The 26842-nt window shown below is 40.1% G+C and overlaps 2 protein-coding genes and 1 non-coding gene across 10 annotated transcripts; 1 reads left to right on the top strand and 2 right to left on the bottom strand.

Moving 5' to 3' along the window:
* Nucleotides 1-869: 869 nt before the first annotated feature.
* TRNAA-UGC (transfer RNA alanine (anticodon UGC)) lies at nucleotides 870-942 on the top strand. Its single transcript has one exon. It is a non-coding gene; the product is annotated as a tRNA-Ala (tRNA).
* Nucleotides 943-2011: 1069 nt separating this feature from the next.
* LOC147518134 (cytochrome P450 76A1-like) lies at nucleotides 2012-4145 on the bottom strand. The gene is made up of 2 exons (XM_086590086.1): nucleotides 3095-4145; nucleotides 2012-2826 (listed from the first exon to the last, which is right to left on the bottom strand). Exons 1-2 carry the CDS (start codon nucleotides 4001-4003, stop codon nucleotides 2203-2205), a joined length of 1533 nt encoding a protein of 510 aa, XP_086446212.1. The 5' UTR covers nucleotides 4004-4145; the 3' UTR covers nucleotides 2012-2202.
* A 2123-nt stretch (nucleotides 4146-6268) lies between these two features.
* Nucleotides 6269-19290, bottom strand: LOC147518133 ((-)-kolavenyl diphosphate synthase TPS28, chloroplastic-like). Of its 8 annotated transcripts, none has more exons than XM_086590080.1 (16): nucleotides 19067-19287; nucleotides 13139-13228; nucleotides 12971-13059; nucleotides 12745-12880; nucleotides 12577-12657; nucleotides 12297-12480; nucleotides 11999-12213; nucleotides 11762-11882; nucleotides 11535-11647; nucleotides 11217-11443; nucleotides 10997-11112; nucleotides 10175-10273; nucleotides 9787-10041; nucleotides 9094-9223; nucleotides 8280-8480; nucleotides 6269-6595 (listed from the first exon to the last, which is right to left on the bottom strand). In XM_086590080.1, the coding sequence occupies exons 1-16, from the start codon at nucleotides 19185-19187 to the stop codon at nucleotides 6398-6400; spliced, it is 2376 nt and encodes a 791-aa protein (XP_086446206.1). In that variant the 5' UTR covers nucleotides 19188-19287; the 3' UTR covers nucleotides 6269-6397. The 8 variants fall into 8 exon arrangements, 6 of the variants coding, with proteins under 6 accessions (XP_086446206.1, XP_086446211.1, XP_086446205.1 ...); XM_086590085.1 differs by having other exon boundaries at nucleotides 12577-12670; nucleotides 13139-13170; nucleotides 19067-19286; XR_015211715.1 differs by having other exon boundaries at nucleotides 9094-9177; nucleotides 12577-12880; nucleotides 19067-19289.
* Nucleotides 19291-26842: the final 7552 nt, after the last annotated feature.

Genomic DNA, 26842 nt, shown 5'->3' with positions numbered 1-26842 from the left:
TTAAAGTGTGTGTTAGAAGTTTCAAGTTTGGAAAGAGAATGTTATTTGAAAGGCACACTCTTCTTCCATTCATTTGATTATTAGATTGTTCAAATTTGAAAATTAATGGTCATTACTCATTTTACCCACCCAATCTTACGTTAACACTTTGACATGTTCACATTGACGAAAGACATAGAACAACATGATCTTCTCTGTTATTCATGTTGGAATTGAATAAGTATATTTTGTATGTATACAAACAATCACATAGAAAAAGAGAAAATACTTGTAGCAGTATTCTAAGTAGGTGAACGTATTTTCTTGAAAGAGAATTTTTTTTGTATTCATCAATTCATCGTAGAACACATTCATGTGATAAATCTTTTCAAGTGGGAGTAAGTATTCTTTGAGGATATTGAAACAATCAATCTGTTTTAGTGATTTGATAGATATTTTAGTGATTTGTACACATTAGTACGTAAGCCAAGCGGTGATGATTTACCGCTAAATCACCATAAATCTAAGAAAATTATTATATAAGCTAGATCGAGTTTAAGATAATTTCATTTGAAAATTACAGATTAATATTCTAAACCACAAAGTGATATCTCAATTTTATCATTTATTTTTCAAATACTTATGCACCATAATCGCTGCTCATTAACGTATTTCGGTTTATTTTCAATAAAAATATATTCTGATTCGAAAATTTGTATGAAATATTTTGTAAAGCCTTTTCAGCACACAAAATATTTAATAGATCATCGGCGTATGCCCGGGTCCAAAATATAGTATAGACTATAGAGACGCATTACAAATTGATCCCAAAAAACAATTTTCCAAATACATACTATACTAATTAATTGTTAAGTACAAACTCAGAAGCGGGGGATGTAGCTCAAATGGTAGAGCGCTCGCTTTGCATGCGAGAGGTACAGGGTTCGATCCCCTGCATCTCCATCTTAATTTGATTTTGGTTTTACTATTTTCAGAAGAAGAGTATTTATTGATTTTTTTTCACCACAAGGGCCGAGGCACAAACAGAGCATTGCCTTCATATTGTAACTCTGTTCAGCCTGTTTAAAGACCGGATTATAAACTCAATAAGTCAGTACAACAAACACTACTTTTCCACTGACGACCGCCATCTAGAGTCTAGACTTCTTTCTCTTGGTAAGGAGCTAATTAAGGTCTTAGCTACTCGATCAGTAAAATCTCTAGCAATTTTAACAACATCATCATACAAATTCTAAACACACATTTACCATTTAAGAAATTGAGGTTCCCACGAGATCACCTCATAAGCCTACAAAAGCTATTAATTGAAACATAGGGTGGTTTAGATAGATATTTTCATAAAAGTGCATAATATAGGTACTGAATATGTCTCCCTAAACTGAGTTCTTTAGTTTCGTTTATCGAAAAAAAAAAAAGAGTTCTTTAGTTTCAGTAATCACCTCATTGACATAATGACATGCTAGACGTTTTTTTTTTTTTGCTCGAAAGAACTTACTAGTGGTTAGGCAGAGTGCAGACCCTAGCCTGCATTGGTAACTCAGACTAAGCCACTAAGGCACAGGTTTGTCTGGATCCTAAAATGACCAATAAGCTCATCGGGCCAAAACATATCTGGCTACAAAACATATAGGTTTTAGTGGATCAGATTCAATCAAGCTCCATGCTTAGCCCAGCCCATTGACAGTCCTAACAAAAGTCATGTCTTCGTCAGATTATTCAGTACGGTAGTGGTGGGCTTGCAATTCGGAAAATGGAATTCACACATTGTCGGGGGCGGGGCGTCTCTATAGTAGTAGTGGTGTTAAAGCGAGTTGCCGACACAGGTGACATTCGTTGAACTACAACAGGTCGTGGTGACTGATGTCTGTATTGATGAGCATAAGCCATGTCGTCTTGTGATTGGTTTGGGGTTTGGACTATCTTACAGCGATATAGATGATCATTCATCCTCCCACTTGATTTTCGTATTAGTTGTATGAAAGTGACCACCAATGAGGCAATGACTCGTTAATTAACATTAACTAGTATGTTTATTCACTTATTCGGGTCAGAGTTACATCGAATACCATCATATACCTTCATAGGTCGTACATTATCAAACATCATGCATAGTTTTAATCTATCGGTACCCTTAATCTACTTTCTTAATTGGTTACCTAACGGATAATTGGACATCCGCTGTTCCGCCATTTTACAAGTGCATTACTTTTTGTTGAACACATCTCGTGTCTTGGGTACCAATTCCAAAGGCACATTCTTCCGCAATGTGATTCCCAACCTTTCCTCCATGTCTATATTTTCTGGAGTGATAGGTTCGTCGAGCTCCCATTCAAAGCAATGGAGCAATGAACCAAGAGCAAGGTGAAGCACTGTGTGACCCATGGTAAAACCTGCACATCTACGTCTCCCTGCCCCAAATGGAATTAACTCAAAATGTTGTCCTCCGTAGTCAATATCAGAGCCTAAGAACCTTTCTGGTTTGAAGGACAAGGGATCATCCCAAGAATCCGGATCTCTTCCGATTGCCCATGCATTAACAAACACTTGTGTGTCCATTGGTATGAAATATCCCATGAAGTTGTTGTCTTCTACCGCCCTGCGAGGAATGAGGAAAGGTATCGGTGGGTGCAATCGTAGAGTCTCTTTGACTACAGCATGCAAATAAGGAAGCTTTTCAATATCACTCTCATTAATCCTTCTGTTCTCCCCCACGACTTGTGCTAGCTCCGTCCGTACCTTGCTCATTGTTTTAGAATCACGGAGCAGCTCTGTCATTGCCCATTCTATTGTACTGCTAGTTGTTTCAGTGGCACCCATAAATAGTTCCTGCATCAATTAAGAATTTGTATTGTGAAACCAAAATCATTAAAGACTTAAGGGTTAGTTATACTGACACCTCCATTAACAGTTGCAATTTTACTTACTCCCATTTTGTTAACCAAATCAATAAAGACTCGAGGGTTATACTTAACTGACACCCGTTAACAGTTTCAATTTGACTTGCCCCCATTTTATTTAAAATTAGACCACCACACCACACACACACACACCCACCCTTCCCCCAAAAAAAAAAAAAAAAAACTTTGAGTATTACCAGTATCAGACTAATCATGTCTCTTTCTAATAGTTTATCAGGTTCGTCTTCTCTTGTATCTTCTTGTTCTAGCAATACATCCAGCAAGTCCTTTCTTTCCTTACGTTCGCCAGACTGAGGTTTTGCAATGCGCTCCTTTACGAAGCCAGAAACAATCTGCATAGCATGTCCCATGTCCTTTTCCATCTTCTTTCGTATACCTTGTGGATCAAGCCATTTCAGAATAGGAAAGAAATCCGCAACATTTGGTTTTCCACCCCCTATCATTAATCCTTCCATGGCATTTAGGAATTCAGCGCCCTCCTTGCATTGTGGGTCTAACAGATCACGGGAGAGCACAAGGTTTCCAACTAAGTTGCAGTTTGCAAGGAAGACGAAGTTTGCTAAACAAACTCTACCTTTTGCTTGTGCTTCCTCATCTATCCATTGGATCATCTTGTCCACGCTCCTTTTCCTCATGGATGCCGTTTCATTGAACTGTTTGCTCCCTGACAGTTCTGTAACGACAATTCGTTTAATTTTACGCCAATATGGCCCGTATTGGGCGATTGCCATGGACCCTTGATCGAAGCTACCAGCTTTCATTACCTCAGTTATTGTGCGTCCCGAGTAAGTAAGGTCATGGTTCTTGAACAACTCCCTGGATGCTTTGGTTGACTGTATGACGACAGTATTCACAGCACCTAACTGTAACCATATGACAGGGCCGTACTTTTGCACCAGCCCAGCAAGGGTCCGGTGCGGCGCTTTCCCTAGATCGAACAAATTGCCAACTATTGGCCATCTAGGTGGTCCTGGAGGCAGTTGTCTGGAAGAGTTTCTAGCCTTCACCTGGAGGAGTTGAAGAACCAAAACAACTGACAAGCAAATGCCTGCTGACCATACGAAGAAGCTCCAAGCTAACTCCATATGTTTATTTGGTATGTATAATTTGAGGTCCTCTTCTTTCTTCACTTCTGGCAAATATATAAAAACTTCCACTATTTCATTCCATAAGAAATCTTCAACTCCAGTTGTCTTGATCGTCTTATATAATGTTTTATATGCTTTGAATATGAAAAAGATGCTTTCACAGTCAGTAGCTTAAGTATAATCATAGATGGCACGCCAAGAACAATAATTTTGTTTATTACCACTGCCTTTCTTATGAAAGTATACATTGTCTGATAGTACAAACGAAAAACGACGAAAAAGGGTATCGAAATTTACAGTTTTGATAACATGGGGACTAAATTTTTTTTTTGTTAATTTGGAGACCAAACTTTTTAATTTTTGAAACGTGGGGACTAGTTACACATGTAGTCTAAATTTTTCACACGGTGCTTCATAATTCACAAATTACATATATTGTTATACACCGTGCTAACGTTCTACAATCTCATGATCATGCTACAACCTCATGACCATAGAAATTAATTCGAATTGTGAAACACCGTGTGAGAAATTTAGATATCATGTTACACATGTCCCTACATTGCAAAAATTAAGAAGTTTGATCCTCAAATTTGGCCGAAAAAAAAATTTTAGTCTCCATATTGTCAAAACTTGTAAAGTTCAATACTTTTTTTAATCGTTTTTCGTAGTACAAAATATCGTAATATATCACGATAGCTATTGAGAAATCTGCAAACGATATAAAATATCACGATATGTTATTTGGTATATTCCACTATAAAAATTGGTGATATTTATTGACGATATTGGGGATATTTGGCGATATATCGCTGATATCAATCAGTTTTGGTTGAGGATAATAATTTTATTTACTATTTACCATTATATTTAAAATAAATATAAATAACATATAGTGATATTTCAAAAAATATTATTATTTAAGATGATATTTGTTGATATATCGATATATCTACAATATTTACATACTCCCTAATGTAAAATATTAAATATCACCAAAGAGAGTGATATATCTACAATACGTGTCGAGAAATCAGGAATCAATATATCCCCTATTGCGATATATTGTACTATGCATGACCTCATCTTTAGCTTGATTTTTCCTTTGTTGAGGTACTAAACTCTTTTATTTTTGCTTTTGCAAAATAAGTTAAAAATATATTTTAAAAAAAGTATAAACTGGTCGGATACAACGTTTATGAGCTGCTAAGTTAATATTGTGCGAGGAATCAATTACCCGCATTCCAATTAAATATAGTCTTTTTTATTTCTTGCTAATGTCAGCAATGCTAAGTTAGTATTGGTGCAACCTATGTTGCATAGACACGGATGCGGACGCGGACACAGACGCGGTGACTCGATTTTATCTAAAAAAAGTAGGATACGGACGCAGCAAATGACACGGAAATTAATTAATATTTACAATTTTATTTTATATAAATTGAATATTAAAAATTAAATTAAATATATCAACATTCATAAATTCAAAACTATTAAAGATAAATAGCCATAAAATTAAGTTTAATATTTCATAATCAAACTTTAAAAACATGTCATAAGTCTTAACAAAATAAAAAATGAAAAAAATGAGTTTTTTAATATTATTTTAATTTATTTTTTATTTTTTAAAATAAAAATCCGCGTCTATATCATGTTGACCTAGTATTGACCTGCGTTAGATTTAGTTGACCACATCTTAACCGTATTGACCACGTCCGACGTGTGTCTGACACGGACACAGCCCATTAATAAGTACGTCCTTCAGAGTGTGCAAAGAATCAATTACCAGCGTTCCAATAAAAATATAGTATTTTTTTTTATTGTACTGATATGTCAGAGGATGTAACCTCTACCAATACAGCAAAATTGGTGGATGCACGAGGTACCCGCCTAGCAGGGATGTCATGTGTTACAATGATGCAGATATCCTTCATTCCTTCCTCCTAATGCCCTAACGCTATAGGTTATTTTTTTAACAATTTTTTTTATTTTAACAATTTTTTTTTTTATGTTTTAAATGAGATCAGTAAGTTATTGATGCCAGCGGATTCGATCTCCATACCTTTGGTATCATTACCAAAAAAAATTACTAACTATACTAGTTGGCTCATTTTATTTTTTCATTCAAGACACATAGAGTTGCAATTTTGGTTACCATATGAATATATGAAGCATTCCTAATCTATATTTCTTTATTATTCTTACTAATACATTCTGCCTTGCCTAGCAAAAAAAAAAATCCTAATCTATATTTACACATAGTTTATATATGACTATTCACAAGAGAAACATGCATAATCTACAATTACACATAGCTTATATATGCAAGAATAAAATCATATCTCAACATTTTATTTGGTATACTGTAATTTTGAGACAGACAATAAAAGGTCACACTACTCTTTTAAAGAGTACTTCAGCGATGTGATGGTCCAAAGTTTTCTGTGGGCAATACACGATGTAAAAGTTACTTTTTGCAACTGTGAGGAATGCTTGCTTGATCTCAGAACTGATGCCATCAGAATTTCGGAGTACAACTTGTACGAGTTCTTGCATGTCAGAATCAATTGCAAGTGTGGCTGTTCCAACCTATAAAGCCAAATAATTAAATTTATTAAATTATTCACAAAGTCGATAACAAACTATTCATGTCACCTCACGTAACATTATCTTAATTAGTGAGGTCTGCGGGCTTCCTTCCATGTGTTATAGATTAGAGGCCACTAGTGTTTAAGTTTGAATAACATTTTGGGTACCGGTACTAAATTTGTTTCATATCATATGTACGAAAAATATTCACAAAAAGGACACTATTGGTTTCATTTAAATGCTCTCAGGTGCGAGATTGTTCCAACGGTACTGGTGTATCTACGTTTGCTAGGATCCTGGAAGGGGTGGAATCCGAGCTAATTGAGCCGAGCATAGTAATATATTGCTCAGCTCAGCTTGTTCATTTAAACAAGTTTTAATATATGCTCAAACTTGGCTCATATGTTATATGAACAAGCCTAAACTGAGCTTAAACGAGCCGAGCTCGAGTAGTTCGATTATTTTACACTATGAATTTCATCCTGCTCGTTTATTAAGCGAGCTATAATATAGGTTCAAGTTTGGCTCATTTAGTTAAATGAACGAGTTTGAGCCAAGCTGAAACGAGCCGAGCCCGAACTACTCGGCTCAAATTCCACCCCTAGATCCTGGTCATGTAATTGGCTTTCCGTTTTTTGACAGCTCGAGCTTTTGAGGTGTATTGGCTGGTTACTTGACAGTAGTTACTGTTATTTAAAACAGTAGTCTTCATCAATGACAAAATCTGGAAACGTCCAACTGAGAATGTGTTGCAAATAGGGGTGCAATACGGGGTGGGCCGGGTCAACCGTGGGTCAAATAGTGATGGGGCGGGGCGGGGTGGGTCTAGGGGATACAAATCGATGGTCTCGGGCAGGCGGTATGGGCGGGTTGAAGTGTCATGTCTTAGTACCATCACCCGGCCTGTTGGGTCAGCTTACGGGGCGGGTTTTAGGCGGGTCATCCGGGCGGGTGGAAATTATCATTTGAACCCAATTTCACCCAAAAAAAACTTTCTAATTCTGCAAGTAATATATTTTCAATTCACAACATAGAGAAAAAAAATGGAATCAATCAATAAAAAATAAACAAATATAAAAAAACTTGAACTTGAACCCAAAACCATATCTGCAAATTTGAAACTTCTTTCTCGTGATTTACCATTTGTAAATTGATTATTTTCCATAGCATGATAAAATAAAGATAGGAGCGAAGATTTATAGTACAAAACAATAAAATATAAACTAAAAGAATTCGAAATTAATACAAGGATGAATGATTTATCTTCTCCGAAATTCGAAAGTTGAATTTGAACTTTTGATATTTGCCAAATGTTCAAACTTAAATATTTGAAATTGATGTTGAACTCATAAGTTTGTGTTCATATCTCCCAAATTCTTACAAAAGTTAAAACAAAATACAAAAATATTAGAATTAGAGTCTTGAAATTGTGCGGGTCAATGGATTGGGTCAACGGCTTTTGACACGGCGCGGGTTGGGCGGTTTGACGGGTCGGATTTGAGCATAGAACCTACACCCATAGCCCGACCGCGTAAAAACGGTGGCGGGGCGGAGCGGGTCTGTTTTCGGGTCAGTGCGGATTTGGGTGGCTGGTGAAGACCGGATACCCTACTGGATGATGGGTCAACGGTTTTTTTTTACACTCCTAGTTGCAAAGTAGATGTTTACTTAAAATTTGGCATACCTTTGGTTTTTTCTTAGTAGCACCAAGTTGGTAGCAGACTCTGTTCGTTAAGTAGACGAGATGTTTGTATTGAGGATGAGACAAAAGCTCTTCTGAAAGGGAGTGGCCACCACAAGAGAGTATTATGCTCACCAACACCTCTGCTATCACTTGGTATGCCTTGCTATTCTCCTCTCGCCATGTCACCAACCATGTCTCGAACTGCCACATAATGTCAAACAACACTGAATTTGGATGTTTTGATTATTGATGGAGGCGCACATGAAAAACACAAATACGTACAAGAGCATCTTTCTAATTTCATGTACACAGGATAAAATTTTTTACTTATACTATAGGGCGCGGTATTTACACCCGACTTTATGGGATTGGAACCCCTTTGGAAAAAGTGTAAAAGAATAACAGTTATTCCCTATATGTCTTTTCACACCCTACATGCCCGATATTTCCATGACAGTGAGTTGCCGCGAGTTCTCACCGCGAAGGAATTTTTTTTTTTTTTTTTTTTTCACTTCAAATTTTGAACACCCACGGCATACGAATACCGTGATATCCCAAAACCCACAGCAAATGGACGCCATGATGTCTCCAAAATCACGGTAACTCGATGCCGCGAGTATATAAAGATCGCAGAAGTTTGTTGCTGTGAGAATGGAGGGGTGTACGTCAACTTATACGATTAACTGAAGGGTGCCAATACCTGAGAATTTGTCAAAGGGGTGTCAATCCCATTAGTTGGGTGTAAATACTGTTGCCCCATATTATAAAAACAATCTACGGGAAAAGCATATTGTAGTCAGAGGATGAAACTCACAGATTTTCGTAGGGCAGTGCGCACATCTTTTCCATTAGATTCAAGTGCGTCCATAAAAATAGTATTGAGTGTTCCAAGTAGAATCTGAACAAGTACCTTTGACGTATTGTTTAAACTCCAGTTCAACTTCCTACAAACAAATATCAAACTTCTATATAATGATCTTACCCTACTATTAACAATAAATTGGTCAGCAATTATGGTTGTTACAGGGGCTCTAAGATCATTTCCTTCTCATTCTACCCCAATTGTTTTGTTTTGTGAGGTGTTATTTTGCCCTTATATATTATAAATCCAACTTACTTATTGCAGTGATTTCACTGTATTCTTTTACTTAGCATTCTTCAGATCTCTCATCTTCAGCAAATTTATCTGCCGCAGGTGTATTCTTACACTTGATATTAATAGCCTACACATTCTTCTTTCAATCTTGTTGCTAACACTTTTCACTTTCTATCTCAACAACAACAACAACAGGTTTATCGAAAAATAATAATAATAATAATAATGCATAACTACAATAAATTATGAAAATTTATTAGCATTCTTTCTAAAGAATGTTGTCCAAGGACAAGCCAAAAGCCCAAAAGTAATTTTACGAATACAATTTCTTCTAAGAATAGTCTTTCAGCAAATATTAAATAAAATAAATAGCATTATGCAATGATAAATCAAATAAGTTGTATGTTATACCTTGAATTATGACCATTATCATCTATATCAGTAACTCTATTGTTGATGAATTCATTGATAAAGGCAATTCTTTGCATCTTCGAACTAGCTTTTAAATAAAAGGATATTGCTTGTATAAGCAGTGCGGCTTTGGTCCATGCCAACCTCTCGGTTGATCTCTCCGGCTCAAATATGCTCGCTGCTGAAACAAAATATGTCTCGAGGACTGTTGTAACAGTTAGGCCAAACTCTCCTAAATTACAGTTATTGTACCACCTGCAAATGTAATCTTAAGTCATGATTTCTTTTTACCAAAACAATGAATGACTTTCAACTAGTTAATGTTGAAAACATATGATGTTTAGTTACTTAATATTGACATTATGATTCAAACCAAGTAATCACTTACTTTCGGATTTTATCCCATTCAATTTGATGGACGGCTTGGCAATTGTTGAAGTCCAACTTTGCCAATTCAAGATAGGTGTCATTGTTGACATACGGCATCCTACGTAAAGAAAACATGGAACTCACAAGTCAACTTGTACGAAAGTAGAGTAGTCAAAGATTCAAAGATTAACATGATATGATACCTCGAAACATTAATACGCTATAATTGACACTTGCATTTAAATAACAAATTTTACCAGTCCCAACTTGGGCTAATGTATAGTGCTAAACTAATCATTTCGTTAAATTATAATGGTATACATTTTAGAAATTTCCTACTGGTTTGTAGATGTCCCACTAACTACATATATTAAAAAATTGCTAAAAAGTAAATGCGTTAATGATTTCAGATAGGTTCTTATTAATAATAATTTCGACATATGGCAGGTGCCCATTAACAAAAGTCGGTAAAATCTTTGGGTGATAATATCAGAGGTCTGGAGGCCGAATCCCGCCAGCATCAAAGAGTTACTGATCTCATTTAAAACAGACTTGCCAATCAAAAAATAATAATAATAATTTGGACATATGATACATATTTTTATTAAATATGAATTTAGTTTGCTTGTATTTTCAATCAAATAAATGTTCAGATATAAGTCTAATTAAGGAAGAAGTTGCTATGTGGTGTTTTCATACTGCAACAACAAATCTAAACATCAGATAATGAAATACTACAGCCATATACTGAAGATTCTTCGAAAGTTACATTCACCAACCAAGAAGATATCGAAAAATTCAATGAAATAAACGAATTTGCAAAGTGAAAAACAATAAGAACCTGTAAAGAGTTTTTCCAATCCAAACATCGTCTTTCCCACCATAATGTTTCAAATAGAACCGCGTTTCTATTCGAGGGAGGCTAGCATACCAAGGAATATCAAGGGCATATCCCACCTAAATAGTACTCACAATCTTTAGTTTTCTATACCAAGTGGAAAGTTAAATGCTCACTAAAACCAAACATCAAATTATGTATTAATCATGTATCTTGACCATACCTCTCCTGGCAAATCCTTTGTTATTATCCACTTATCTAGAAGTTGATTAGATGCTTGCTTTCCGCAGAGAAATTTATATGCAAACTTCTTAGCTTCTTCGAGAATAGTCTCTCCAGGGAACAACACTTGAGCAGCCCTATAGAGATTAAACAGTCCAGTAACAGCCTGATTCGACTGCCCGGTGAAGCAAAAGAATTCACCACCTTTCTCAAAATGTTGAAATACATCTGTGCAACAAATGTTTTTAGCATTAAGAATAGATATCTCGCTACATCAAAATCCATTAACAAGAATTTCATTATTTTTCTTATAATTTACCAGGCGAAACATTGTGGCCGTGTAGTCTTAACAGCCTAAACCCCATGGCCGTGTCATCGATGTCACAAACATTTGAATGTCTAGCCCAAGCAATTCCATGTTCGGTCCAATATCTGGCATTACATCCAAAGGTCATTTTTATATGAAATTGTACTCATGAATATCCGGTCGTTACGTAGAAAGAAGATTGCCATTATATTACTCTATCTGCAATAAAATAACATTACCTAAGTAAGTAATTGATCATTTCTTTAATTTCTGCCTGAAAGTATCTAGACACTCCAAGACGTTCCAAGCGATCAACAGCCCAAATATGTTCGAATAAATCGATTGGGTAGGTACCTGGGACTGAAAAAAATCAAATCATTCATTAATTAAGCCAAATAGGTGTGAAGTATATAAGAAATATGAATTTCGTGACATATTCCCGGCCCACACACTAGAATGAGTAAAAGAGTGTTTACCTCCACCATTGAATCTTCCAACAGTTTTCTTCAGATATTCCAAACAGTTTTCATCTTTAGTGTTCATAAACGCAAATGCCGTTGATGCTGGTGAAAACAGGAATGATCCACCTACACCCTGCAATTTTATAAGCTTTTCCCAATCCAAGCCTTCCATTCCTTCCAGACTATGGAGCAGTGTGGTGGGCACTATATGCACAACATCCATTGGAATCCTAGGTAAAATATACAAATAATTATATCAACATCCGGCATTATATAATTTGGAGTATAGATGAGATAGGTGTTAGGCAATTACTTTGTGAGTTTTAGTTCTCTTTGGGCATAGATATTTTGCATGGCTTGCGAATCCTTCGGAATTACCAAGTCTAGTTTCCGAGCAATTTCAACAAGAGAAGGAAATGCAACTTCGAAGCCTATAGGCATGTGTTCGGCGTTCTCATGTTCGAGTTTGTTCATGTTTTCATGGAGAAAAGACAATCCTATAATGGGGAAAAAAATGCATGTAAAACTTTTGCATACTGAGAAACCAGGAGATATAACTTTTTATGTAGCTAAGAGTGGTGACGTATATAGACCTCTTTCACATCTTTCAGGATGAAGGTTCCATGTCTTCAACGCTACTAGACAACCCAGTGTGTTGAGGATACGATCATGAGCTGTGAAGATACACTTGTCACCCCAAGAACCATCAGTGAGTTGATTGTCAATGATCCATTGAACGCTTGAAGGAAATTGAGGGCTACCTTTGCCATGTATATCTTCAACTAGAGCAACCCATGCTGTATCATAGGCCGAGATGCTTATTTCACCATCTTCCATAGAAGTTAACATAGTTTTTATTGTTTCAATCCACTCGCTTATATTGTTCGTCTCTGCAACCTTGGACGCATAATATGTAAACATCAAACTCAGTCTTACTTATGGAATATATATTTATGCCAACAAACCGAAAGTAAAAGTGAAACCAACCTTAAGAGCTGCCCCTTCTTCCCTATATTGTTTAGTAAATTCTTGCCGTTTGCTTAATGTTGTACTTTGTACTAAAATCTCCTTGGATACTGCAGGGAAACGGTGATTAGCAGAAGTTTGTATGCTTGTATCATTTATCCCACTGACTTTATTAGTTACGTCAATTACCTTCAGCACCTTGTTCAGATGTTGCGCTACATCTTGAACAAAGAAGACAGATGTTAGCTTGTTTACCCTTAGCACCAATCGACCAAATACCTATCCCAAAATTCACCATAAAAATAAAAACGTTTAATTGGTAATGTGAACAAATTGATGCTCAACAAAAACAACAAGTACAAGAACAAGATGGTTTCTTTGGCTTTAAACAATATAATAACCTCAATAAAGAGGACTTAATATACTCCCACTCATTAAGAATTTACGTCTACCATCATATTTCTACATTGAAGCACAAAAGTAGAAACTAAATCTGACAAAACCAAAAGTTTATCAGTGAAGGTTTACTTCAATATATCTGGTTACTCATGTTCAAACAATGACGAACATATTAGAGTCAAAAGTGTTGGGCTGTTGGAACCGTCGAGCTTTGCTCCGGTGTCCGTATGCCACTCTCGACTTCTGAACCTGATGAAGAGGGCTGATCAAGGCTTCGTCCATAGGCGCTCTCAGCTCATGTTCGATGAAGAGGGATTTCACCACCTATGAAGCTTCAGCTCACCTATGGTGGCCTTCATGCTCATGCTCGTAATTGCGCCCAAGCCCATTTTTTCCTCTCCTTTGTCTATGTACACCTATATAAAGGTAATAGATTAGGGTTTTGAGGTGTAACTTTTGAGAGATTCATTTCTAGGGTATTGTGGGAGCTCTATTGAGCTAGGGTTCGAGTGAGGCCTCTTCTTATTGATTCTTGATCTCTTGTAAACTCTCCAATCTTTGTTATAAAGGAAACTCGGCTCTTATGTGTGGATGTAGGTAACATTTACCGAACCACCTAAATCTTTGTGTCTCTTTGCATATTTACTTCCATTATTATTGTTGCTATGAATTGTGATGATACAGTAGTGGTTTTGCTTTGCTGAGGTTGTTGTGATAACTACCAAAGTCTTGGGTGGGTGATTTCCTTGGTGTGATCTCCAAGTTGAAATCATTTGGGATAGAAAGTAGCTAGATTGAGGTGTGACCTTCTAGTGAAATCTCACAACAAGTGGTATCAGAGCATCAGGACTGTGTCAGAGCTACAGGGTGTTTGAGGAAATTCCTCTGAGAGGTACTCCACCGTAGGTTTTTTGATTCAGTAAAGTCATGATGACCGACAAAGAAAGCTACAAGATAGAGAAGTTTGACGGAACAAACTTCGGCTATTGGAAGATGCAAATTGAGGATGTTCTCTATCAAAAGGATTTGATGGAAACGTTGATAAGTGAGAAGCCTGAGGAGATTCCGCAAGATAAATGGGATTTGCAAGATAGAAAGGCCTTAGCCACAATCCGATTGAAGTCTTTCAAGTCAAGTAGCCTTCAATATTAAGACCGGAGAAGGCGCGAAGTCTCTCATGGAGGCACTTACTACGATGTATGAACAACCCTCGCCTTGAACAAAGTCTATTTGATCACCAAGCTATTTAGTATGAAAATGTTGGAGGGACCTCCTTCAGGATCACCTAAATGAATTCAACCAAACTAAGGACCAATTGGAGTCGGTTGAGATTACATTTAGTGATGAGGTGCTAGCTTTGGCGATACTTGGACAATTGCCTCCAAGTTGGAAGGCGACTATGGTGGCTATTAGTGCTCTCTGGGAATGACCAAGTTGAAGTTTGAGCACGTTGTTAGTATGGTACTAAGCGAGGAAACCGGAGACAGGATTGTCCGTCATCTTCGGGATCAACTTCGTGGTCGGCATTGAGTTAATCGAAAGTAGGGGAGAAATTCAAACAGAATCGTGGTAAGAAGAAGTGGTGGGGAGATCGAAATCTCAAGCCCCCAATTGCAAAGCGTTGAACACAAACCTCGAGACATAAGTGAAGTGGTGTGCTATAATTGTGGTAGGCCTGGCCACTATAGCCCCAATTGTCCGGCACCAAGAAACAACAACAACATTAATAAGAACAAGAAAAAGAATCAAGAAGCTAATGTTGTTGAGATGGTAGATGACGCTTTGATATGTTCGATGGAGCACAAGAAGGAGTCTTGGGTACTTGATTCCCAAGATCTTTCCATGCTACCTCACATCGAGAGTTCCTTGAGAACTACACCGAAGGTGACCTTGGAACGGTCTTTTCGGTGATGACCAACCTTGTGACATTGTCGGCAAAGGGTGGCGTGCATATCAAGATGAATGGCTCGTCATGGTTATTGAGGGACGCATTAACGCCCGATTGAGGAAGAATTTGATTTACGTGGGGCAATTGGCAAGTGAAGGATTTGTTCTGATCTTCACCGGTGATACTTGGAAGGTCTCGAAGGGTTCATTGATTGTTGCAAATGGTAAGAAAGATGGTACTCTACATGACTGCACATGGCTGTGAGTCGATTGCCGTGGCACATGGCAAAAGAGGATCCGAATGTTTGGCACCATGAGACTTGGTCACATGAGTGAGAAAGGAATGAAAATCCTTCACTCTTACGGTAAACTCCCAAAGTTCTGATCATTGAAATTGACTTCTGTGAGAACTGTGTATTTGGAAAGCAGAAGCGGGTGAGTTTTCAGAGAATGGGTCAGACTCCGAAAGCAAGAAGACTTGAGTTGATTCATACAGATGTCTGGGGGCCAACTAATGTCTCTTCACTTGGCGGAAAGTCATATTTTGTGACTTTCATTGATGACCATACTAGGAAGGTGTGGGTCTATTTCTTGAGACACAAGTCAGAAGTATTTGAAGTGTTCAAGACTTGGAAGGCCATGGTTGAGAATGAGACAAGCTTGAAAGTAAAGAAGCTGAGATCCGACAACGGTGGAGAGTATGAGGATTCAAGTTTTAAAATCTTGTCTTGACAATGGCATCAAGATGGAAAAGACTTTGCGAGGGGACACCTCGTGAGAATGGGGTTGCAGAGCGGATGAATAGAACACTGATAGAGAGAGCTAGGTGTATGCGTACACTAGCAGGCTTGCCCAAGCAGTTCTGGGCAGAAAGTGTTAGCACAGCAGCTTACCTGATTAATAGAGGACCATCAGTACCTTTGGATTTTAAGATTCCAGAGGAAGTGTGGAGCGGGAAGGATGTGAACCTTTCCCATTTGAAGGTGTTTGGTTGTGTGTCCTATGTCCACATTAGTGACCAAGCTAGAAGCAAGCTTGATGCTAAGTCACTAAAGTGCACCTTCATTGGCTATGGCGGTGATGATTTTGGGTATCGCTTTTGGGATGATCAAAATCGGAAAATCATTCGTAGTAGAGATGTTGTGTTTAATGAGAAGGTGATGTACAAGGACAGAGATGAAGCACAAACCAAGGAATCGGGTACAGAGAGCGGCACAGAGTATGTTGAGTTGGAAGACTTCGATGTAAGTCGTGGTATAGTGGGAGCCCCACAGTCAGAGGATGACAGTAGTAGTGACTCAGAGAATAATGAGGATACTACACCACCGAGTCCATCTCCACCTCGTGCCCCAAGGAAGACATCCAGGCCACATGTACCGAAGTTCGAGATATCCGCCTCCACCTATGTGAATTACTTGCTACTTTCATCGATGGTGGCGAGCCTCAATGCTATGATGAAGCATTGGAGGTGAGTGATGCAAGCAAGTGGGAGCTTGTTATGCAAGATGAGATGAAGTCCCTCATCTCTTGTGGCACGTGGGAGTTAGCCAAACTACCCATGGGCAAGAAGGCTCTGAGAACAAATGGGTGTTTAGAGTCAAAGAGGAACATGATGGTTCGAGATACAAAGCGAGGCTAGTAGTCAAGGGTTTTCAGCAGAAAAGCAAAGCGTTGACTTCACAGAGATATTCTCCCGGTGGTGAAACCGAATACTATTCGGTCAGTGTTGAGTATTGTTGCAGCGGAAGATTTGTATCTTGAGTAGTTGGATGTTAAAACTGCCTTCCTCCATGGTGACCTAGTTGAGGAAATTTATATGCAGCAACCGGAGGGTTTCATCAAGAAGGGTAAAGAGAATATGGTATGCTGGGGCTCGAGAAAGAGCTTGTATGGTTTGAAACAAGCCCCTAGGCAGTGGTACAGGAAGTTTGATAACTTCATGCAAGGAAATAGCTACTATAAGTGCAACGCTGACCATTGTTGCTACTTCAAGAAGTTCGACTCCAGCTACGTCATCCTGTTGCTATATGTTGATGATATGTTAGTAGCGAGTTCTGATATGTCAGAAATTGGGAGATTGAAAGAGAAGTTAGCAAGTGAGTTCTCTATGAAGGACTTGGGTGCGTGAAAACAGATTCTAGGGATGAGGATCGAAGAGATAGGCGTAAAGGTATTCGGAGTTGTCTCGGTGAGTATATTGAGAAGGTATTGAAGAGGTTCGGCATGGGTAGTGCGAAACCGGTTTGCACACCTTTGGCGATCCACTTCAAGTTGTCCAAGGAACACTCTCCCAAAGACTGTTGAGGAAAAGAAACTTCATGGCTAAGGTACCATACCCTCTGCCATTGGAAGTCTTATGTATGCCATGGTTTGCACACGTCCGGATATAGCCCAAGCAATGGGGATTTTGTCGATGGATTTATGTCTAATCTGGCAAGCAACATTGGGAAGCCGTGAAGTGGATATTGAGATATCGAGAGGTACTTGAGAGAAATGCCTATGTTATGGAAGGGGTGTTGTGAACCCGCAAGGGTATGTGGATGCCGATTTTTGCAGAGAAGTAGATCATGAAGAAGCACTCTTGGTTATGTCTTTCTGAGTAGGTGCTACCGCATGAAGTTGGATTTTCGATTCTGAAGATTGTTGCTTTGTCTACCCGTAAGGCGAGTATGTGGCCGCTTCTGAGGAGGCAAGCAAAGAGATGATCCAGTTCTGAGGGATTGATGGAAGAGCTTGGGATGAAGCAAGAGAGAAGTGTGTTACATGGCGGTCGAGTGCTATACATCTTGCCAAGAATTCCGCCTTTCATTCTAGGACCAAGCACATTGGTCTCCGGTATCATTTTATCCGATCTCTGTTGGAGGATGAGGTTTTGGCACTTGAGAAGATCCAAGGGAGTGAGAATCCGGCGGATATGTTGACCAAGACCGTGCCTACTGAGAAGTTGAAGTTGTGTTCAACTTCGGTGGGTCTTCTTGCTTGAAGACCATGATGGATGAACCGAGTGTTTCTTTAGTATATTGGATTTGGATTGAGTTGTTACAATTGAGATGTGATGTGCATGAAGAATCTCGAAGGTTCCAAGTGGGAGATTGTTGGTACATTTGGAACCGCCGAGCTTTGCTCGGTGTCCGTATGCCACTCTCGACTTCGAACTCGATGAAGAGAGGCGATCAGGCTCGTCCATAGGCTTAAGCTCAGCTCATGTTCTCGATGAAGGGGCCGCCACCTATGGGCCTTTCAGCCATGCTCATGCTCAACTGCGCCCAAGCCCATTTTTTCCTCTCCTTTGTCTATGTACACCTATATAAAGGTAATAGATTAGGGTTTTGAGGTGTAACTTTTGAGAGATTCATTTCTAGGGTATTGTGGGAGCTCTATTGAGCTAGGGTTTGAGTGAGGCCTCTTCTTATTGATTCTTGATCTCTTGTAAACTCTCCAATCTTTGTTATAAAGGAAACTCGGCTCTTGTGTGTGAATGTAGGTAACATTTACCGAACCACCTAAATCTTTGTGTCTCTTTGCATATTTACTTCCATTATTATTGTTGCTATGAATTGTGATGATACAGTAGTGGTTTTGCTTTGCTGAGGTTGTTGTGATAACTACCAAAGTCTTGGGTGGGTGATTTCCTTGGTGTGATCTCCAAGTTGAAATCATTTGGGATAGAAAGTAGCTAGATTGAAGTGTGACCTTCTAGTGAAATCTCACAACAAAAAGCACAAAAAAAAATATTCTACCATCTCGTTCATAAACAACATAAGCATAAAGAACATAAGAACTTACCAAAGTTGAACTGGATTCAATCAGAAAACATGCTGAAAAACTTACCAGATGAATATAGTGGTAGAGCAGGTGCTGGAAAAGAAGTAAAAGAAGGTGGCAGTAATAGGCGAGGAAGTGCTGTATAGAGGCAGGGATGAGTGGTTAGAGAAGACATCATTTTAATCATTACCCTTTTTCGTGGTTAATGTCGTGTTAGTACCTACTGTCTTGCTGTTGGACAAGAGGGAGTTCAATGGAAACACGACCTTAAAACATGGTTTAGGCTTAGGATGCTTTACTGTTTAATTAGTTTAAAAGACACGTCAAAAAGTATCCTTTTAAGAAATATATAATATACAGGAAGACATCTGTCGTTTCCAATCTATTTGTACGTCTGCGCCACTATTTGATTCTCCGCTAAATGTTAGTATGCCGTCCGTTTAGCATTGAAATATATATATTGGTTACAACCATTTAGCATGAGCTTGTGATATTCAATGATCGTCAGTATTTGTTTCCTTTTTAACTGTTTTTTTTTTTTTTTTTTTTTTGCTAAAGGGTAATTGTATTAGATAGCAAAGAAAAAACGGTATACATTTGTGAGGGCCCTGGGTAGACCACTCCAACATACATTTCCTAAATTTTTAAGAAATAAATCTGAAATAGGTAGAGTGTTGGTTCTCTAACCTATAAACAAAATTAGGTCTATGCTCCCAGCCTCCCACCATTGCTTCTGGCCTTTTGCTAGAGTCGCTCCTTTCTTGGCACACAAGTCTGCTCCGAAATTTGCCTCCCTCCATGTGCTTGTTAGAACTATATTTGCCATCCCTTTAGTCCTTTCCCAATCTGCTCTAACTTTCCAGTGCACTGAGTTGGTTTGGAATGCTTTGATTGCTGCTGTGGAGTCCGACTCCACCCATAGTTTCGTGAACCCCAACCCATGGCTTAGATAATCAATAATATGAATAATGTACAGGGCAAAGCTATAGATCTGGTATCGAAGTCTTCAAACAATATAAAGCAGGAATAAACTGAGCCATTATTTGTTTCAGTTCAGTAACAATGCTGTACTAATGGTAACCGTGATTTGATAAGTAATGATGTAGAAGCAATGGAACATGTGTATCTATACTAATGTTAACAGTGATGACAAAATATAAAACAAGATTAGAGAATAAAATATCAAGACGGACTCGTAGTTCCTTTTTTATCATAACCAAAGAGTTAGTTGAAATGGCAGCATTAACACTTTTTGTTGTTTATATATAGGTGATGATGAAGTGTTTCGTACTACCAACAAAAGTTTAACGAATATCTTAAATGTTAAACTATAAACAATAATAAACGATTATATCAGAAACAAGCCCAAACTCATTCCACAAGAATCAACTTTCGCATCTTTCTCCTACTAGGTAAAATTTGTACCACACTCTTCTACTTCAACTTCAACTCTACATACTAAGATATTGTAACTGTCCCACTACTTGTTCATGTTACAAGTTTCTTTTCAAAACAAAGCAACAAAAAGAAATACAAGAAGAGTCAATTCGACTTACTAAAACGAGTGTAGGGGAGTAATATCCTCATTAAGGATTATCACGCACGCGTGAAGCATAAGCGAACTCAGGACATCGACCTCCAAGACCGACCTGTGAGCAGCTCCCTTGTGAAGACATCATGCATAGCAAGCATAGGTGAACCAAAACATCGACCTCCAAGACCGATCTGTGGAGGCTCCTTTCATGTAGGTGGTATGAACTAAGATGTCTCAAGATTTAACACATGGCGATTTAAGCGATTTAAATAAGGTCACCACCAGGGGTAATCATTACCAAAATCTTACTTGTATTTCCCACCACCGGGAAATAGGGACTACCGCGCCAACTCCCAATCAGAACACGACTTATACTAAAACCAGCCCAACACTCATTCACAATCTCCACCTTACACGTGTGCAGGTAGCACACGTGCTTCTAGGATTGAAACTTCGCAAGCCTATAAATACCACCTATTTGAACTACGTGAGGCCTGATTCCTCTCTCCACTAAAAAATCAAGAGAGGATACGTAGACAGCTTGCTCATCAGCGAACTCGGTCTCTCCAAAAAATCTCAACCCATTCCCTTCTTTTCACGATTTGTAAAGCAAAACCAAAACACACATTTACATTGGCGTCGTCTGTGGTTTCGATTACTTGAGAAATCGCATTAACCCAACTCAAACAACTGCAATTCTCAAGCCCACGAAGCATGGTCAGCCTCGAAGCTCAAGTTCAAAACCTTGCAGAACAACTGGGTTTCACAAACGAGAGCATTTCCTTGCTCAGGCAAGAAAATACTGCTTTACGGGCCCAAGTAGATGCCTACCAACAGCAACCAGTCGGTAACGTTGCTGAAAACGATATCAATGAGGTTAATCAACAGATTAATGAATTATCACACAGGATAGGCCAGAGTGCAGTCAGAAAGAATGCGACCCAAATTGTTCAAAAGATGCTCAAGACATACCGCGCGTCCCCGTTTAGTGCTGAAGTTCTCAGTAAACCCTCTCCTCAAGATTTTATCCAACCACGCTTCCCCATGTATGATGGTAGCACATGCCCCGGCCAGCATGTGGCTTGATACATTCAAAGTCTGGCCCTCTACAGTTCTCCTGAGTTTGATCATCTTCACTGCCGACTATTTCAGGCCATTCTTAAGGATGGCGCACTTGATTAGTTCTTCTCTCTTGAACCTGATTCTATTAAAACTTTTGAGCAGCTTACTGATCTGTTTGCTAGCCAATACATGCACAACAGATGAAAGAAGGCAGATCTTGATTCATTTGTTCGGTTGTCATTCAGGGGAAGATGAAACCATTCGCGATTCTTAGGGCCGGTTCAAGGTTGAACTGGCGTGTATGGAAAACGGATGAAAGAGTCTTTTGCCACACCGGCATTTTCTAACGCCTTGTCGAGTCGCGTATCTTGACCTCTCCGGATCATTGATGAAAGAACGCCAGAAGCGTTATCCGAAACATGCGCCCGGTCGACAAGTATATCAAGTTGCAAGAAAGTTTGAAGTCCAGTGGTTTAGCCGAGGTACAGGAGGTGGCAGCGATTTCTGATCATACCCCGCGTGCCAAAAGCGATCAAGTCTTTTTGATGCAGAAGGCGGTACTTTCGGCAAGATAATAAGAGAGTTATTTGTCTTGACCGCGCCCCTAGCTACATCTTGGACAAGATCCGATTGAGCCCCATACTTCGCCCGAGGTGAGGTGAGCCGATGGAGATCGACCGACAAGCCGCATCTTTGTGCATTCCACACAGCAAAATGCCATGAAACCAATACGTGTTGGGGGCTTAAGCACTATCTCCAAGACCTTGTCGAAGCTGGTCATATTAAACAGTACACCAACATTTCTGACGGTGATTTGCGCCATAAGCTCATGGCTCGCCGAGTGCGCAGTCGATCTCCACCTCGCCATCACCATCAAGAGTTTCAAGCTCGCCCCCACAGTAGAGGACGTCCCAGAGACCGTTCTCGTCATGAGCGCAGACAACACTCCTCAGATCGTGACAATGCTAGAACGATTCACATGATTACTTTCCCTGATGATTCCGTCACCTCATCCAGAGAGAAAAGACGTCGAGTCGGTGCTCTTTAGGAAGTGTATCATTTTACTTCCCAGGCAGCACACGCTCCGCGCAGCTCAGGTCGCCATTCAGGAGATATCATTTTCACAGAGGCCGACCTCAACAAGGTCTGCCTTCCTCACAATGACGCACTGGTCGTCCACGTCAAAATTAGCGACTGGACAGTAAAGCGCGTCTTGATTGACCCGGGGAGTTCGTGCGACATTTTATTCTATCACACCGTCCAAGAAATAAGTTTACCCAAGTCAGTTCTTATAGATCCGATTGCTCCCCTTTATGGGTTTAATGGCTCCAGAGTCGACCCTGTCGGTGATATCATCCTTCCAGTATCAGTAGGCTCTAAAGAGGACAAAGTCAGCTGCAATGCACGTTTCAGCGTTCTGGACATCAAGTCGTCCTATAACGCCATACTAGGACGACGATGGATCCACCAAATGCAAGCTGTACCATCAATATTGCATCAAGTTCTCCGTTTTCCAGGCCCCAGAGGAATGATGGAGCTGAGAAGCAATCAACTGGAAGCATATCATTGTAACCAGATCTTGACAGCAGGTAGGGTTGACAGTGGACCAATCTACACAAGCAACGAGCCCACCAGTTATACCATGGTTAAAGATCTGATTGTCGAGGTCAGAACCAACAAATCCAAAAAAGAGCGGGGGGGCTCCAGTAAGAAGATGCAGTCCTCCGTGCCCACTCCAGAAGTCAACTCCGCCATTGTTGCTCCATCAGCACGGATCCCAGAAGTCGCGTCAGTTGGTGTCAATACAGCAGTCATGCCCCCAGAGGACCCCTCCACTATTGTTACCTCACCAGTTCGCATTCCAATAGCCTCACCGCCATGCGTCGCACAATAGATCTCCATTCCAACAGTCACTCCTGCCCCTGCTATCATGACCACAGACGCCATTCTAGTCCCTGTTCTCGTCACCACAGATACCGATCCAGTTCGGGTGACTAAGTTCACCCTCCACCAGTCGTTGAAGTATCACACCGAAGAAGCGCCGCCACCAAGCCAAAGACTTCAACAGTCAACAAAGAGCGAAAGTGAATTTAGGGTAATCGATAATGATCCCAAGTTTGTATATGTAGGGGCTAACCTTGACCCTACAATCAAGGCCCAACTTGTAAACTTTTTGGCTATGAATAAAGACGTTTTCGCCTGGTCATATATCGATGTGCCCGGTATAGACCCTAATGTAGCATGTCATCGATTAAATGTAAATCCTAATGCTCGACCCGGTTAAGCCAAATGACCTCGCCGGTTGTCCCTGCGGTTTCAGAAAGCCATTAATGACGAGGTCGACAAACTCAAGCAAGTCGATTTCATCAGAAAGGTGGACTATCCCGATTGGATCGCCAACATCGTTGCGGTCCCCAAAAAGAATGGAATAGTTTGCCTGTGTGTCGATTTCACGAATGTCAATCAAGAAACACCGAAAGATAGTTTTCCCCTACCTCGCATTGACCGACTTGTCGACCAGACCTGTGGGCATGAACTTCTTTCCTTTATGGATGCGTACAGCGGATACAACCAAATCCCACTCGCCGAAGAAGATCAAGAGAAGACCTCGTTCATTACCGAGCAAGGAATTTATTGTTACAACATCCTCCCGTTCGGCCTTAAGAACGCCGGAGCGACATATCAGCGTCTGGTAACTGACATGTTAGGAGAGACCATGGAGGTTTACATCGACGACATGGTCGTCAAAAGCAAGAAAGCAGGCGACCATAATACTCACCTTGAGCAAGCGTTCTCCATATTGCGCCGCACTCGAATGAAGTTGAACCCAGATAAATGCCTCTTTGGAGCGTCCTCTGGTAAGTTTCTCGGATATCAGGTGTCACAGCACGGGATCGAAGCAAATCCAGACCAAATCCGAGCGTTCTTAGACATGCTTGATCCACAGACAAAGAAACAGATACAGAAGTTGTCAGGCATGGTCGCTGCAATTAATCGATTCATATCCAGGGCGTCAGACAAATGTCGCCCGTTCCTAAAACTCCTCAAAAAAGGCGAGCCGTTCTCATGGAACGATCAATGCCACCAAGCATTCGCTACTCTCAAAGAATACCTTATCACACCTCCCGTCTTAGCCACACCAATACATGGAGAGACACTGGGGCTATACCTGGCAATATCAGACTTCGCCATCAGCTCAGTTCTCTTCAAAAAGGAGAACAACTAAGAAAAGTCGATCTACTTTACAAGTAAGACGCTCACGCCAACGGAGAGGAATTATTCTTTCCTTGAAAGAGCCGTCCTTGCTTTATTGTATTCGGCAAGAAAATTCCGGCCGTACTTTCAAGCACATCCGATCAAAGTACTGACCGACCTCCCCTTAAAGAAGATCCTACATAAAGAAAACAAGACTACTCGTATGGCAGTATGGGCCAAAGAGCTCTGTGAACACCACATGGAGTTTGTACCTCGCACCTCTCAGAAAGGTCAAGTCGTCGCCGATTTCCTAGCAGATTTCCCTGTTAAAGACCCACACTGGGAACCAGAGATGGAGCTCGTAGATGCCAAGGAACGTGCCAAATCAATATGGTCTCTCTTTGTCGATGGCTCTAGCAACCCTGGAGGCAGTGGCATCGGAGTCGTCTTAGTGTCTCCCGAAGGGATTATGGTTGAAAAATCAGTTCGACTCGACTTCGCATCTTCCAACAACGAGGCCGAGTACGAAGCATTGATCATGGGCCTTCGTATGGCGCTACAACTCGGTGTGCAAGAACTTCAAGTCTTTAGTGACTCGCAACTGGTCGTTCGCCAGATTGCTAAAGAATACACGACTTATGAAGGTAACCTTACGAAATATCTTCAAGTCGTTCATCATTTATTGCCTTCTTTTAAGAAGTCTACCATACATCATTTTTTGCATGAGGAGAATCGTCACGCAGACAGTCTAGCTTACTTAGCCACTCAAACACCGAGTTGCGTTCCCCGACAACTCCTTATTGAGGTAGTCGACCGACCTGCATACCAGGTCGAGCATGCCCTAGTTATAACCGATCTATTCCCTCTCTCCAAAGATCAGCTGAGCCAGACCTGGATGCAGCCCATCATGGACTACATCCAACATGGCGCGCTCCCTGCAGAACGTGCCAAAGCCAGACAAATCCCATATCAAGCCCGTCGTTATTGCATATTGCACAATAAGTTGTTCAGAAAATCTGCTGGTGGACCGCACTTGCATTGCATTACTCCAGAACAGGGCCACTTGATATTTGCCGAAATCCATGAAGGAGAATGTGGAAATTATGCTAGAGGTCGCTCTTTAGCCCACAAGGCAATTTCCCAAGGTTACTTTTGGCCCCGTATGTAGATCGATGCCAAAGCATACGTCCTCAGGTGCTTAAAATGTCAAACGTTTGGCCACAACATCATTCAGCTCGCTCGAGAGCTGATCAGTATAGCAAGCCCATGCCCATTTCACATGTGGGGAATGGACATTATGGGACCATTCATCCCACAGAAAAGTACCGGTTTTCGGTTCGTCTTAGCTGCAACAGACTATTTCACCAAGTGGGTCGAGGCCATTCCTTTAGCACATGTCAAAGAATCACATGTCGAAACCGTGCGGACTCACATCATCACCGATTTAGTTTGCCACATCGTTAGTGATGGACAATGGACCCCAATTCAAAGGCAGAACAGTTAAAGAATTTCTAGCCAAATGAAAGATAGTTCATGCGTTCTCTACTCCACAATATGCTCAGAGTAATGGTCAAGCAGAAGCCAGCAACAAGGCCATCTTAGAGAATTTGAAGAAAAAGATTGAAAGAAACAAGAGCCAATGGCCAAATCAGTTGGAGAACATTTTGTGGGCTCATCGCACCACAGCGCGGTCCAGTACAGGCGAATCTCCATTCTCCTTATGTTATGGTACAGAAGCTGTAATTCCTACCGAGCTGACAGTCACTACGACTCTATCTGAGCTCGTCGAAACGGGAAACAATGATTCTGTTTTAGCACGAGAAGTCGATTTGCTAGAAGAACGGTGTGACTTAGCTGCCATCAGAGTCGCATCTTATCAGCAAACCTTGAAGAACTCCTACAATAAACGGGTGCATCCTCGATCTTTCCAGCCTGGTGATCTAGTGTTAAAAAAGACACAAGACAATTCCAAGTTAGCCCCTACATGGGAAGGCACATACATCGTAGAACGCGTTGTAGGCAATAGAGCGTACTGGATAAAAACTCAAGAA

This window comes from Coptis chinensis, chromosome 2 (assembly GCF_015680905.1).
Source record: "Coptis chinensis isolate HL-2020 chromosome 2, ASM1568090v1, whole genome shotgun sequence".
In the NCBI taxonomy this organism is placed as follows: Eukaryota; Viridiplantae; Streptophyta; class Magnoliopsida; order Ranunculales; family Ranunculaceae; genus Coptis; species Coptis chinensis.
Note: the sequence above shows the minus strand (reverse complement) of the source record. Positions and strands in the feature narration are given on the sequence as shown.